The sequence below is a fragment of the Epinephelus moara genome, chromosome 3 (genome assembly GCF_006386435.1).
Source record: "Epinephelus moara isolate mb chromosome 3, YSFRI_EMoa_1.0, whole genome shotgun sequence".
NCBI classification, from domain to species: domain Eukaryota; kingdom Metazoa; phylum Chordata; class Actinopteri; order Perciformes; family Serranidae; genus Epinephelus; species Epinephelus moara.
Window position 1 is genome coordinate 20,918,184 of NC_065508.1, and position 16,689 is coordinate 20,934,872.

The window sequence follows — 16,689 nt, forward strand, 5'->3', positions numbered from 1 at the left end:
TGAAGCCGCCTGTTGCATAACCAGCGTGTTGTGCTGAATTCATCCGAGCAGTGTTATTTTTTAAATGTCCTTGGCGGAATCATAAAATGTGTTGATCCGGCGGGGGTGCCAGCTCAAGTGTTGTACTGTACCTGTTCCCTGTGCTTGTCCTTTCAAAGAGCTGAGTGGGTGTTTATGAGGGAGGGCACCTTAAAAGTCTGATTCAGAGTCGCAAACTGTATGAATTATGTAATGTGTGTTGTGTAATAGCCGGGAGAGGGATGTGTACTGGATGTGTGTGTTCCAGGAGTTGCAGAGGAGTTGTTTGGGTTGATTGCATCTCTGCCTACTTGTATCTTCTCCTCTCCCCAGCCAGCATGAGGGAGGCAGGTCAGCTCCGGTTAGATAGAAACCACTGTGAACCAGTCTCAATAATCCAGCCACTGGCTGCTTGGTATCGACCATTAGTGGAAAAACACTATTGTTTCACCTCTAAGCTGTCTTCGTTATCTGTGAATTGGAAGGAGAAAGATAGAGGATTAAAGTAAAAGAAAAAACAGGAGAGACTTGGCTGTGTGGTACATCAGAGAGAAAACGTTTAACCACAGCTCCTCCTTATAAGCCTGAGGTGGTCTGCTGTAACACTGTTACAGAGAGACCGGTCATCATAACAATCCAATCATCGGGGTACTTGTCAGGAGCCGCAGCAAGTATAGTCTCCATTGATTCACTAATTGATTTTCAACCTTCAAGTTGATAGCCTCATCACCTGCTAATGAGGTTTTGACCCTACACTGATTTTTTTTTACTCGCTATTGGTGAAAGAAGAACGTGTTGTGGATGCTGCTGTGAATTGGTTAACAGAATAGCTGATGCAGTTTTGATGGAAAAGAAAATGCCAGAGGTAACAAATCCGATTTTTCAATAATGGGGGTTTCATGTCTCTCATTAAAGCTCCAGTAGGCAACATTGTTTTGGTATAATTGAGTAAAAATGTTATAATATCCTCTAAGCATAAGGTAAATCAAGTGGTCTGAGACAAACAATAGGTTTCTGCACCTCACCATGGCTCTGTGTTCAGCCTCTAAAGAATCAGTATCGTGCCGATGTGCATCAACCAATCAAAGGTCAGCTCAGACCACTGCGTTCCTATTGGCTGTTCTACTGCATATGCGCGTTCCTGTGCCGCCGGCAGAAGGGGAGAGCAAGCGGCAATGGCGAACAGTGCACCAGGTAAAATAGCTATTCCAGCATTGGCTACAACTGCCTACACGGCCAAACCCAAAAAAAGGAAGACAGAACTCGGAGCCCCGGAGGGAGGGGAAGGGTGAGGTGGGGCTGGGCCCGGCCGGAGGGCCGAGGGTCGGCCGTGGGAGTGGAGCTGAGGGCTCTCCGCGGAGAGGGAGAGCTGAGCCATGGGGACGAACATCTGAAATGATTGCATGAGATTCTATGGAGCACAGCCATGTAGTTGGCAGACCCTTGTCGGAGCGCGACGACGCTTTGCTATGATTGGCCAGTCTGTGTTCGAGGGGCAGGATTAGTGAAGGGTCAGTTGAATGGAAACACCACTTGTAATGACAGGATTTCAGCTGTTGGGTGTGGTTGGGGTGTTTTGTTTGGTCATGACCATAGACTGTAAAAATAAAGGACGTAGTTACCATTACGTCACCCATTGGTAAATGGACTACACTGGTATAGCGCTTTTCTAGCCTTCCGATCACTCAAGTGCTGTTGCCCCTGGTTTGCAGACTCACGTTTTGAAGCGTCGAGCTTGGCATTGTGGTCGTCGTCATCTTGTTTTTTTGGAGCCAGTGGTGACCATATTTGGATGATCCCCTCACGTATAGTGATAAAGAGGGAAATAAGCTATAGAGACCAAACTGTTTTTTGTACCAGGTAAACATGTTTATTTCTGCTGTAAAGTTGGGCATTTTAACATGGAGGTCTATGGGGATGGACTGTCAGGATCTTTCAACCCTGGAGGTTGCCGCTTGGTCATGGCAAAGTGGAGACTACATGAGCTGGTCTCTCTGCTTCCTGTTAAGTATCAAACTCACCTCCACTTCACTAGAATCATCGAAAAAATGTCTGCATCATGAACACACTTCCCAAAAACTATAGAAAGCATTGAGCAGGTTTTAACTGAGAAGACTGTTGCAGTTTAAATTGGATGTTCTCGTGTAAAACAGCCTCATCCACCTCCTCCTCTAACACTTAGACCATCATGCTCAAAAATGTTTTTCCTCACTGCTTTTTACTGTAACCTCTGGTTGCATAATACGCTCTTATCTCACCTCATGTCACTCGGGATCATCCTGTCACCTCCTCGTCTCTCTTCCTTCTCCCTGCTCATGTAATCGTCCAGGTGACTGCGTCCAGTCAGCCGCAGGTTTACACTTTTAGAGTGAATTATTCAAGCAGGTCAGCAGCAGTGTTGTCCTCCTGTGAGGCTGCGCTCATTTCATCACTGGAACTGGGTCACACTGTTCAGATGTAACACAGCCTTGTCCTCGTCAAGCAGAGGGCACAACACGAAGATCACGGCTTCATATAATGGGTTCACATGCATATCGCCCTAAAGGGCAGGATGGTTTGTATGAAGAGGTCACACCCTACTCCAGTCTACATCACATGCAACTGTTGCTCAAACAGATAAGAATGTGTCATCCCCTCTGAGACTTACTTCTTAGATTTGCCCTATTTTCACACATTAAACTGATGCCAGGTATGACTGCAACTGAAAATCTTGTCTGTGCTCACAAAATAACAAATTTTAAGCAAAATGCAGCAAGTGAGCACTTGAGCCAGAAAAACCTGGACACAGCAATGATGGCTAAACCTGCTGCGGAAAGATTTCTTATCACAATCTCCTGCTTGCAGCTAAGGAAAATGGAAACCCAGACACTCAGGATTATGTGGTGCTTTATGAGTAATGATGTCTGAACTTTTTGAAAAATTCCAAAAAGTTATTTTGCACCACCACTTGGGGTTTCAAAAATGCAAATTTGCCTCGCGCAGCTTTAACTTCATGTTGAGCCACGGGTGTTTATTTAAAGCAAACTCAAGTTTCAGCTTGGCTCAAATTGTATGCTGTAATGTTTGCCAGGGATGGGCGGATTAGTTGTAATTAAAGAAAGTTCACTATGTTGTTTAGCTGTAATTACGTCCACTAAGGAGGTGCTGTTGTTTGTCTGTGTGACTGGAAAGATTTCTGTTGTTTGGTGAACAAATACAGTGCGCTGAGGAACGACTCATTTTAATCTTGTTGGCACACACACAGAGCATCAGCTGTGTTGGCTCCCTCTAACTACTTTTCCCCCACATCAGCTCTCGTTCTTGAATCAGCTCTGTTCAGGATTCTTGGAACGTTGGTGCGGTCTAGCGAACCTGCTTGCTTTTGCACCGTATACCTACATAAAACTTACCTCTGCATGGGACTAAATATACACCGCTTACCTTCACACTTACCTGCAATGCTTCAATGAGAAACAGATCGTCTTAAATTTGTCTTTAAAGTGTTCTCGAAAAGATCATAAAAAGCATCAAAGTTATATCTGATATGTAGACATCCTGATTACCTGCTAGATTTTGTTTTGTTATTACAGATATTGGTTTTATCCTAAAATCAAGCATAGGCTGACTATTATTGCTCACAAGATGTAGCAGACTATAACATGCAATGTTACATCCTCTCTTTAGAAGCTGTATTGTATGACACAGGTCATGGTTCGCAGGTCAAGAAAAACCTGTCTTTTTTTTTTTTGTTTCCAGTTTGAAACCAACTTTTTTGGTCCCTTTGCTCGCCTGTAGAGTCTAGATACTGGTGGTGATAGTGTTGATGAGATGAGATTAAGAGGGAGCTGAGGATTTGGATGTGAAAAGGCGTGGGCTTTTGATGTGCTTGTCCTGGGCTCTTGATAAGGTGACTGGAGGTGAATGGGGTGGAGGACGGCACGACAAGTCTGCCTAAAAGACAGCTGACAGGAGCAGAGAAGAGAATTTAAGTTTGGCAGCAGCAACATGAACGGCTGAAGGAGATCGTGGCAAAGCTTGATTGGCTAACCCACAGAGGGAACACCCAGAGTCAGCAGATAGGTGGAAGTGGTGGGAGTAGGATGGAGAAAGAACTGTGAATGGATATAGCATAAAGAAAGTCTTCCTGATTTAACTTGCGCTGAGCTTCATGTGTGGGAACTTGAACGGAACCTGTTCCAAGTTGGCAACACTTCCTAGTGACTTAAAAGGGCTCCATATTTAAGGAGTGTCGACATCGAGGGGGCTTAGCCAGCGGCTAGCAGCTAATGGTGCAAACTCAATAAACAGCACTAAACAATGGCAGCACTGCTGACAGAACTAACATTGTTAACCAAGATGGAACCAAAGGGTGGGGGCTACACTTTTGCGATGACACTGTCCAGGTTTAAGCAGTAAGAACTGTATGACTACTGTACAAAGTAGCGATGATAAGTTAGCACGTAGGACGGCATGACTTCATTCTCTGCTCAGGACACCATTACTCAACCTTATCTTTACATAGCAAGTAGTGGTTTGCTGTTATATTAATGCTCTGTATGTCGCATACAGAACCTTTGATGAATAATCACATCTTAATGATGAATTATGACAATGAAATAAATTAAGATGGGTACAGATAAACATAATTAGCAATTACAATCAATCAGGTGAAAGTACATGAATAGCAGTGTGAGGATCAGTGTGTATACAGAGTGTGACCTCGCTGTTTGAAAGGAGGTTTGTCATGCAGAACCAGCAGCGTTACAGCTTCACCATTTGCTCTTGCATCACTCTGCTCCTCCACCTCTGTTAGTGCTTTGTTTCCTCTTGCTCAGTTTATCTTTACAGTTCTCTCTTTGTCCTCACCTGCATCCAAATTTACTGACCAGACTCAAAATACTCTTCAGTGAAGTTACGCAGATCTACCACTGAGTAAATTTTGAGGCTTTCAGTAGCTGGGTCTATTTATATATTTTCATATCCTGAAAGCTTTGTTTTTCCACCCACTCTCTGGCTCTGGGAGGACACACACACACACACACACACACACACACACACACACTCCTCTTCTCATGCCGGCCACACCCAACAACACACAACAGACTCGAGCTACATGTTAATGAAACCTTCTCTTACAGTAGCTCCTCTCTTTTCTCCCCTCCTCGCTCTCCATCGCTACTTTTGTTCCAAAGTGCTTAATAAGTGATGGAGCGGTTAATCTGAGGAAGATGCCCCCCAACGGCTCAGATGAAAGAGAAGCAGGAATAATCTGTAGAGCACCCTAAGGCTGTGATTTCCCACCCTGCCAAACCCCCCTCCCGCCTCTGCACACCCACTTTAGCACTCACACTGTACCCTGAAGGACCCTCCCTCGAAAGCCCCCCTCTCACACACATGCACACACACACACACACGCACACACCTCCTTTTTTAACCCTATTTCCCTTCCCCTTCCCTAAGCTCCAGTGAAGGCAGCAGGAAAGATCAAAGAGGTGGAGTGGGTCATCCAGTAAACATTCTTACAGAGACCGTTCGAATTAAATCAGATTGAATTATCCGCTCACAACGCCGCTTGCAGCTATCAATGTCACCCAGCCCCTCATGTCAGCCAATCACAGGCCTCAGAGACACACATGATGAAAACGAAGCACTTTGTCATTTTTCATGAGTAAGTCAAATAAGCCCGAGGCTGCTCCCCGTTTCTTTTTGATTTCATCATTTTCTGATACCTAGGTCCCAAATGATCACCTTTGTTCCTCTGTTAGCTGCTTCACAGGTCTTTTCTGTAGTGACGTTATGAATGAACACACACACACTTTCAAAGTTAGATTGTGTAGCATGAATTGGGGCCACAGTTCAAAGCCCACATGAACAGAAGGTTACTATGACTCCTATTCGTGCGTGCAGGTTGTAAAAACACAAACCCTGTGTGTTCACTATGAAAGTGAAAATACAGAGCAACCATTAGCAGGGACTCTTTTTTGCAGAGAGTGAGTTGTGAAGATCGATACCACTCTCATTTCTGAGTGTTCAATATGGAGCTACAGCTAGAGGTCAGTTAGCTTAGCTTAGCATAAAGACTGGTAAGGTCTTGTCAGTAAGGTCTAAGGTATCTGCTGGTCTGGCTTTGACCAAAATTCACCAAACAGCATTTTAAATTTTATTTATTTTTATTTTTTTAATTTATTAACATGTTTAATCCGTACACAAAATGTAAATTTAAAAATGACAAGCTGTAGTTTTGTTACGCAGAGTAATGTGTTGAAACTGTTTCTCTGGTGGTTATTGAGCGCTACCATAATAAGCTAATTTCCAAAATGTCAAAATATTTCTTAGTGCTGATACCTTCTGGTTGGTTGGTCATTGCTCTTGTCCTGCCAAATTCCCATTGGTTCCTGGTGTCACTATCATAATAGGCCATGTGTTCACCAAAGTGTTTTTTTCCCCCAGCTGACAACACTTGAGACACTGGCCTCAGAAAAAAAACACTTTGATGGGCACACATTGCTACCAGGTAGACTGTGGCTGATGTAGTGAATCTAGAGATAACATGCAGATTTGTTTTACCCCATCGACCTGTCAGTTGGTCAAAGAGTAAGCAGAATTTCAGTCATTGTTTGACTACAGCCCTAATATTCCTTCAACAATCTAATACACCAACCATCCATACGTTTTTTACAGATCAGGCAGGACAGAATATACGAACACAAATAGAGCCCAGCTAGGAGTTGGATTCAAGCCCAGGACCTTCTTGCTGTGAGGAGAGTCACTGAAAATCTGGAGTTGTAGTTCACAAGATCTTGTAAATGTCAAATATTACAACTTTGACTCAGGACGGTATTTGTGACTAAATTGCTTACGACGTGAACAAAAAAACATCGTGGACTGCTTAGCGTCACACTCAAGTACCGGCTTTGTTTCATACAAAGGGAGAAAACAGTGAAGGTCAACTGCAAAACATTTACAGGCAGATGTTTTCAGCAGCTGTACAGTGTTCCCAAGATGTCCACCATACACTCACTGGGGTCTGTTACAGTACATGAAAAACACCCTAAAACACCAGACGGACTGCAGTTACTGGACCATCCCTGCACATTAGCCAGGCATGGATTCAGAGCTGCTCCATATTCATGTCGGAGCACCGTAGCCGTTAGATTGATCATTAATTTATCTCTGGCTCTCGAAGGTCTCTATGATTGGCAGAGCAGTGCTGAAACCTGCAGGAATGGAGGCCGGAGAATCGCAGAATCAACAGAATCACAGGGCTTGTCAGGGAGCGGCCGCAGTCCCAGATGGAGTTTGGAGTGTAAACCAGGACCTAGTTCAACACTCCCTTCCCCCCCTCCTGTCTGGTCATATGGAGCAGCTTTACGAGGGGCTGTGCCACCCAGCACATCTATAATTAAGAGCCAGGACTGGTCCTGATGTCAGAGCCCAGGCACTCAGGGCTGGACCATCTGCTCTTTCACCTTTTTAATGTTGTAATCAGATGGTTTTACCTTAAGTTCAAATCAGCTACATTTTTAAAAGTATATTATTATGACTTATTGTGGTAAAGCAACAGTGATTAAATTCCTTGAAACATTTTACAGTTACCCTTTAAAAGATCTGGTGTGGTTGTCCTAAGGCACAGATTTCCAGCAATAAAACCGTCTCTTAAAATAGAAAAAGATTTTGAGAAGAGCTGGATATAACACACAATGCCAAAGAACAGAAAAGAAATAGTATCAAACTGAACAAATTCAACATAATCAGCAGTAAATGAAAAACAAGCAAACAGTCAAGTTGTCAGGTGATCTCTGGAAGCCATACTAACACCACAGTGTTCAGCCCAGTCTACATGTACACAGGTATTTTGAAAGACGAGATTGGGCGTTCTGAGGGTGGTATGGCCGTAAGTAGTATTTTGGAAGACATAGATTTTTCTACGGCCTATCATCCACAAAGGAATTGCCATTTGTAGAGCTCCCTCTAGGGGGCAGATGCAATGACTGACATGGCCAAAATAGTGCAGGCTCTAACCTTGCCCACAGGACTCTTTACATGTTTACACACACGTACATTTGCCCTTCCTCTAGATTGAAAAACAGAAGTGTTAGAATGGGTTACAGAGTTTATTGCTCCAAGGAGCCTTTCGGTGTTACCTTGTTTTTCAGGTTTCTGATTGATCAACATCCTCTTCTTTTCGTGATTGGGTTATATTGCTGCCTCTAGGTTTGGTGTGCTCTGGTTAGCACTTTTTGCGTTTTCAGTTGGTCAGAGATTTCTTTTATAACAGTGCTTGTAGACATGTCGATACCAAAGTTCTAAAAACATCGTACTTGTTTTTCTCTAGTACCTCAGATACTGGGAATGCAATTCTTCTGGACCTGACGGGGCAGCATGTACGCCTACAAAGTACAAGTACTCTGCCGTTACATGCCAAAGGTAGAAGAACAACGCCTGCCAGCACAGTTGAACAACAACAACACGGCATCAAGTTCTGTTGTCTCATCAAAAAGAAGAGCGTTTTCTTTCTGCGGCCACATATTTTGTTAATTCTTTACAATGGCAGCGCTGCGTCTTTACACTCCACTACAACGAGGTGATGAGGTGCTGAGCATTTATTCTGTGTTGCATGTTTGCCGTCTTTTTCTGGTTGCAGAGATTTGAAAAATGTTCAGCTTTGATTAAAACGCTGCGCTTGTCACTGTCACTTTTTACCCAGCCGTCCAATCACAGTGGAGGAAGGGCGAGACAAATAACCTACGATAAAGACCACCCATCACATCTTACATGTACGAGTGCTGATCAGCGACGACAATGGAGGAGGAACTAGTTAATATATTGTACCTGGAAAATCTCATGAACCCACATAGACTGGTACTTTGCGTTCAAGGCGGATCATCAGGGATTGTTAATAACATTTAAATTCATTTTAATTGGTTATCGAGAATCGTGGAATTTCAGTGGTATTGCTATCGACTACTGAATTCCTGGTATCGTCACACACCTAAGTGCTTGTGTGGATGGCTTTTTTATTTTTTAAATAAAGGAGGGAAAAAACCCCTACCTGTGTTTATGTGGACTAGGCCTTAGTGTTCAGCACCAAACCTTGCACCACAAAAACATCTCAAGGATTACCACTTTTACTAATTACTCTTTTTCTTTCCTTTCATGTAGTCTCCCATTCCCATAAGAGCTCTTAATCTTATCTCCCTGTTGGACTCGCTCCTCCTCCCCTACTTGCGTCTTTCCTTTCCTTCTTTTTTATCATTCCCATGTCTCCCGAGCTCAAAGCCCCACGCAGTTCATCTTTTCATATGGGTAATTTAGCTCTACGGTACATTTTTATCTATGCAAGGGCATTTCAGTAAAAAAGGGGCCCATTACTCGGCTCTTCTTACGCACAACAAAACCAATCCAACCAACTGAACCAGAGAGCTGAAATGGTTCGCTTCCACAAGATTCAGACCAGGAACAACACTATCCTGTTATTATTTTCCATTCAGATATCACGTATGGAATACATTTGGGGGTTTGGTGAGCTGTGGCAGGCTGTGCAGAACTGCTTGGACTGTTTTAATGTGTGTGGAGTTAGAGTGAACCCACAGTCGTCTGGGTTAACATGTCTGCATGTGCAGTATGTATGTTTTAATGCCATAAATAGTGCATGAGCTAACATTAGACGGAGAGGGGCTCTGGATATATGAACGCACTGTATGTCGTTGTGGTCTCGCGCCTGGTGGAGTGCATACGTGCATGTGTATTCACTCCATGATTTTTCTGATGTGATGTGTTGTGAAGTGATGGACTCCATTTGACCCCGGTTGTATAGATGCTGCAACGCTGCTATTCTCAAGAGTAACTGTGCTCTGTGTGCGACTGTGGCCGTTTGCAAGTAGAGATAGATAGAACAGATCTTAACCTGGTTGACCAAAATGATCAGTGTCGTCAGCATGGATATAAATATACAGAAGAAAAGTCATTAAAGAAAATGAATGAGGAAAGATGGTAACATGGTACACTTTGGGAATGGAAGACAAGAGGGTTCACTGATGACCTTTTGTCGGGGGGCTCGCACTGCTGTCAATTTTTTTTTTAACTTTTATTCTTTCTTGACAGTTAAAAGGAAGCCAACAGCCAAAAAATGTGCATCCATGTGCAGAGCAAAGTTAAAATACTCATACTTGGAAATATAAATAATTTGACTATTATTTTTTTGTTTATTGTAAGAGCCCCTAACTTTATCTAAGTTCAATACCAAATATGACAAATACTAGATAGATAGATAGATAGATAGATAGATAGATAGATAGAGATATTTTAAACAAAAAAAAGATTTACTTTGAATTTTGTATCTCTATTTTATTTCATTTCTATTTACTTATTTACTTTATGGTCTTTATTATTTATATTATTTTGTCACTGTATAATAATAATTATTATTATTATTTTGAATTACATTTCAGTTAATATTTTTTTGTCAAATTTTTTATTACCATTAATAGAACCTCTTTCTTTCTTACTTTCTTTTTATGGCTGTTTATTTATAATATTTATTGGTAATATATTATTTATTATCATTCATCGTAGTATTGTATTTTTTTGTAATTTGATTTTTATCATTAATGTTACTATCTCTCTACCTCTACAATAATAATAATAATTATTTTCATTTATTTATTTTATTGTTTTTTATTAAATTTAAGTAATTTCTTTTTTATCAACCCCCCCCCCCTTTTTTTTTTACTGATTTTTTTAGATACCATCTATAGAATCTTTATATTTAGATAATTTCTTTCTTTCTTTCTTTTTATGGCTGTTTATTTATTATATTTATTGGTAATATATTTTATTATTATTCATCCTAGTATTATAATTTTTTAGATTACATTTTTATCATTAATGTTACTATCTCTCTTCTACTACTACTATTATTATTATTATTATTATTATTATTATTATTTATTTATTTATTTCATTTATTTATTTTATTTTATTTTTTAATTAAATTTAAGTATTTAAGTACTTCTTTTCTGTCTTTCTTTCTTTCTTTCTTTCTTTCTTTCTTTTATGGCTGTTTATTTATTATATTTATTGGTTTTATATTTTATTATTATTCATCATTTTATTATAATGTTTTATTTGTTTTTGTTGTTTGTTTGTTTTTAATTCAATTTTTCAATTTTCTTAGGTATATTTACTTCCAGAAATGGGCAATGAAACTTAGACATTGAACTAATGATTTATGTATGCCCTCAAAATTACAATAAACACAACCTGGGAATTAGAAAACATATATTATGGTTAACATGCACGCAGTTAAAATATACCACTCTATATAAGTGCTCCCCTTCTCTCTCATCTTTCCCTAAATATCTCCTCTCTCCCCTGTGGGTTTTCTTCTTTCCCCCATTTCCAAAACATGCTTTTCCCAGACATTCCTTCCAAGTTGTGACGCATGGAGTGTGTATGTCTCATAGTTACAAACCCTGCGAGTTAAAAATACTTTGTGGCCAGGGGTTGGCTGAGGTCTCTCCCATACTAAACCCCCCTCCCTCCTCCTCCTCCTCCTCCTACGTTGTCGGTCACAAAGTCAGACATACAGGCTGTCCTGCTCACCCTTCCTATCTGCTCTCTTTTTATATCTCAACCACAGGACACACACTAAGCCACATGTTGTTACACCATGGTATCATACTGTCTAGTGCCGTGTGAGGCGCCTCATGATGACATGATGACTCTGTTTGGTTTGTGAAGGTGTGTTCAGGGCCTACATGGACTTAAAACAAGCCACTTAATGTATTCTTACCCTTGTTCTGCTTGTAGCTGCTATTTTAGAGGAAATATAGGACAGACAAATTATTAAATGCTCATCTAGAGTATCAGTAATCAGTAACTCAATAGTTAAAGGGCAACACATTTAGCAGAGAAAGAAATTTATTTGGATCACATATTTATGCATCTCACTTGCCGTCCTAGTAAACACAGCTGCGTCCCACCATTTCAGTAGATCAAGGAAGTTGTGTAACGTACTTGTTGTTTCTTATCTGAATCTCTTCATGAATAACTGTACAATCAGTCCACATCAGTCTACCTACCAGTAGACGTCGACTCTCAATCACAGCTACCATTCAGCCCAGCAGACAGTCTGTCGTACTGGTGCGGAGGTTTTAAAATGCAGCCTTGCGTCTGTAACCTTTCCTCAGCAGAATATTTTTCCCCCTCTAATTCAAATAGGATGGGACACGGGCGACGGATGGAGATGGAGTTTGACAGGCATACACAGAGTCCCCTTCCCCTATCGATCCATTATACGGAGGAATACGCCTTTTAAGAGCAGCCAGCTCCGGCTGTCCTGTTGAATAAAGATGGTGATTCGCTCGGCGTGTCTCCCAGGATGTGCGAGTGAGCGTGCGCGTGGAAATCAGAGAACTGTAAGAGCGTGGTGAGGAGAAGTCATCGGCACAGAAAGGCGCGGTAACAAGCACTCAGACTGAGAGGAAGAAGAAGAAGAGGAGGAGGAGGAGGAGGAATGGGGTGGAAAGTGGAGGAAAAGAATTTTCTGACATTTGACAATGCTGAAGCTTTTAAAGTCTGCTGAAATTTTTACTGAGGTGATGTTTCCTAATGTTTTTTAGACGTTTTATCCACTAATATTTAGCGTTCATTACCTGAACTTTTTAAAGGTCCAGTGTGTAAGATTTAGGGGATTTAGTGGCATCTAGCAGTAAGGATTGCAGATTGCAACCAGTTAACCTTCTCCGAGTTATAATTCTTTTGGTGTCCATTGTTCAGTAGGGTTTATACTGGGAGCTGAAGTATTCACAGAGGTCTCTTCTTCTCAAAAACAAACAGACCTGCCGATTAAAACCAGTAAAAACCCTGAATGAAGTAGTTTAATGTTACAAATCAGGGGTTGTCGCTAGCTCAACACCCGCTAATGTGTGCTCACCTTTTATCTCTGATAAGTTACGATCCAGACGTTAGTGTTTTTCTGTACGCCCTCATCATGGAGGGGCTGCTAACTATGGTGGCCGACGCAAAAACATCAATGGCCCTGTCTAGAGCCAGTGTTTGGTTTGTACTTTCTGAACTACGGTAGAAACATGGTGGCGCAACATGGCTATCTCCATAGACGAGGACCTGCTCCCTATATAGATATGTGACTCATTCTAAGACAACAAAAACACAACAATTCTTAAGCCCCTTTTCCACCAAACACTTTCAGTATGGTGCCCTTTGAACCAAAAGTAACCTTTCAGACATGGTATCTAGACCCTAGCGTTTCCACTGTAAACAGTGGTTACATGAGCCTCAAAACCAGCCACAACTTAGCACCGAGCAAGGGCAACCGTCCACTATTGACCAGTCAACAGACTGCAGTGTTCACAGCTCCACCTTTTAGTACCAGATCTGTGTGCTAGGTACCCCAACAGAGGGGGGACCTAAATTGGTGATGGTATGGAACGGTTCCATTGGTACCATCCACAACTTTTCACAGTGGAAATGGAAAAAAAGCGGGCCGAACTGAACTGTACCGCACCGTCCTGCTCAGTGGAAACGGGGCTTTATTTTTAGGTGATTATAGAAAACATACTTTTTATATTACATTCCATTTCTGTAAATTCATCCCCCTAAATCCGACACACTGTACCCTTAAGGTTTCACACCTTTTCTACCTCTTTCTCTTCATCACATTCCTCTCTTTGCTTACTTCCTGAGTGTGATGACCAGCTCTGGGAAAGGTTGACAAGGGGTCAAAACATGGAGCAAAACACAGTTCAGCATTTCGCCATCCCTCCCTCCCTCCCTCTTTCTCTCTTTCACTCTCCCCCTCTCTCATTTCTCACTGACTGTTTATTGCTCCCTCCTCCCCTCTCTGGAGGTGTGTCCATCAACATCTGGAGAAGCAGGGCTGCTCAGTGACAACGGGAGCTCATTCACTCCCCCGATCTCCCTCCCTCCGCTCTCTCTTTCTCTGTCTCTCTCTCTCTCTCTCTCTCTCTTTTTGCCTCGCTCCAGCGCTCTGTATCTGTGATTGCCGTTGTGGAAGTCAGATTGCACTGCGAAGAGATGTTGGCAGCTGACTGTGGATTGAGCTCACAGAGGAATTATTATCAGGCTTATCAAGGAGACCATGGCAGCATCTTGTTCTCCTCCCTGTCATCACTTTTCCCTTTATTGAAGTGAGAGTCAGCTGCGGGAGATTTTTTTTTCGCCGGTGAATTCCTGGAGCGGTTCTCCAGCACCTGGTCCGGTGATCGGTGAGAGGCTACGTGGGGATCCATCCTCCCCCACCTCCTTGTACACGCCGCACTTCCTCCACCTGTGCTTTGGTGGAAGAGGCATTCAAAGGCTTTTGGGATGACGGAGATTCTAGTGTCGGATGTAAACTTGAACTCGGTGTGTGAGCGTCTGGAGCAGCACTGCTGTGTGGACCAGAACCAGCAAAATCTGTCCAGCCAGCCTCAGACCCCTGTGCTTAAGAGGCACACCAACACCGGGGCCAAGCTATGGGGCCGTGTTCGCAGCAAGCTGCTCAGACAAAAGGTCTTTGAATGACATATGCACACACATACACACACACACACACACATACACACACATCACACAAGCTGTTTCCTCTCTTTTATCATTTGTTCTCTTTTATTTATCACTGTGTCACTTCCATCTGTTTGCTCAGCCTCTCCTTTATACTCAGTGTATGCCTCTCCATGTGCATGCGCTCTCTCCCCGGGTGTCTGTCTTTCAGTGGAGAGTTGACTATTGTTCTTATCTGATGGCTCTATTGACTGCGCTAGAGGCAGTGATGTAGTGCTAAATTAAAAAGGTGGCTGAACAGTGGCCTGCTGTGACACCAGCCACAGAAAACACAAACATAACATTTGTTAGAAAAGCCTTCATTTTTGCTTTTTCCCGTCCTGAAATGAGATTATTGTTGCATATTTGATGCTACTTACTGTAATGAATACTATAAATGTGTCTCTAAGCCTTTTGTCAGCTTGGAAAAGAGGTTAGAGTACCATAAGCAAATGTTTCCTGATGTTAATGTTCTGATAAACAGCACAGATACTAGCAGGGCTTATCACCTGGACTGTACAGTGTCTTTTTCCCAGGTGTTGAAAATCATCATCACTTTAAAAACCACAGATGTGTCGGATAAAACAATGTCAGTTTAACTTGAAATCACAATTTCCTCCCTATTGTCTCATTCCTGCCCTTTCTCTGCTATACCTCTCTTAAAGCTGCTCTTGATGAGTACATGGTATTTGCATCTTCTGAGATGTTTCAGTATCAGTGTAGCTCCCCCTGCTGTGCATTTTAAATACTGTCCTCCAGTGGCTGAGCTGATCTGATGCCCCTTTGGCATTCCACTTTGCATTAACTGTCACATAATGCCACATTGGTTCTGAAACATACGTGTGGCATATTTTTATCAGGTTTTTTTTCTTCAATACAGCTACATTACAAGGGTAGAGCTTTATCACTTTGGCATTTTCTAAGTATGTAGTAGGGAGTCTTTGAGTACTTGAGTACCCGATTTGGATGTCAGTATTCTATTAACATATATAGTAATCACTACACAAACATATTCTATTCTACGTTAAACATTTACATTTTCTGGACAAATCTAGATCTAGATCAGATCTAAGGTTACTGGCAGAGTGGAGTGACCAGGCATTAGAGAGATGTTTGGAAGTATTTTGACAAAGTAAACATAATGAATGTGCAGTGCAGGCTATGTACTAGGGCTGAAAAGTCACAGTATTTTAAGGCTCTATCTCGATACATGATATATATCTTGATATTTTTAAATCTCCTCGAAAGCACTTCATCAATGCTAGGACAGGGAAAAATGGAACATAATATTTCTGACCAAATACCTTCTCTGATGCGACAAATTTAGAGGGATGAGGGAAAATTCTCATCCCTAGCATGCAGCCAATCACCAGCGTTTTTCTGCATTGTTTTGTTTGTTGCTTGATAAACTATTTTATTGTGTTTATATATGAATTTTTAGACATGATTTTAAAATAATGTACACAAACGAGGGTTTGAAAAAAAAAAAAACGAAGAGGAAAAATGTGTCTCTCACTCGAGTTTTAGAGTAAATTTAGATGGCCAATGTAGTGATGGCAGGGTGTGCAGTTATGGGATTGAGGTTCATTCAGACAGGGCAGTTGATGTCATTAGTGAAGCTTGTGTTGAGGGATCTGTTACACAAAGATGGCTGCAACTAACGATTATTTTCATAGTTGATGAGTCTGACGATTATTTTCCTTAATTAAACGATTAGTTGTTTGGTCTATAAAATGTAGATAAGTGTTTCCCAAAGCCCAAGATGATGTCCTCAAATGTCTTGTTTTGTTCACAACCCAAAGATACTTAGTTTTCTGTCATGGAGGAGTAAAGAAATCAGAAAATATTCACATTTAAGAAGCTTGAATCAGAGTCTTTTGACTGATGATCAAATAAGTTGGCGATTAAATTTAATAGTTGACAGCTAGTCAATTATTATTGCAGCTGTAGTGCGCACATTAACAGGTCTGGTATGGCATAGTTTCAATGCAGGTTCGGGATTGTGATCCGTGCGTGGGAGCAGGAAACAGGCTCCTGTTTTGTTTTTTTTTGTTTTGTTTCTCCCTCCAGATGCTTTTGTATGTGAACGATAGAGAAGACGCACGTGAGTCTGTCCTGGTTCTATGC

At 41.7% G+C, this 16,689-nt stretch overlaps 1 protein-coding gene across 2 annotated transcripts in view; it reads left to right on the top strand.

The window, feature by feature from the left end:
- The window catches only part of abr (ABR activator of RhoGEF and GTPase), a 119,500-nt gene that overhangs the window by 81,082 nt on the left and 21,729 nt on the right, over window positions 1-16,689 (top strand). The window contains exon 1 of one of the 2 annotated variants that reach the window (XM_050040248.1): window positions 13,943-14,532. The exons of the other annotated variant lie outside the window; for it this stretch is intronic. Within the exon in view, the coding sequence (XP_049896205.1) occupies window positions 14,347-14,532 (186 nt within the window). The 5' untranslated portion in view covers window positions 13,943-14,346. Of the gene's footprint in view, window positions 1-13,942; window positions 14,533-16,689 lie in introns of those variants that run through there. 2 annotated transcript variants of the gene reach the window in all.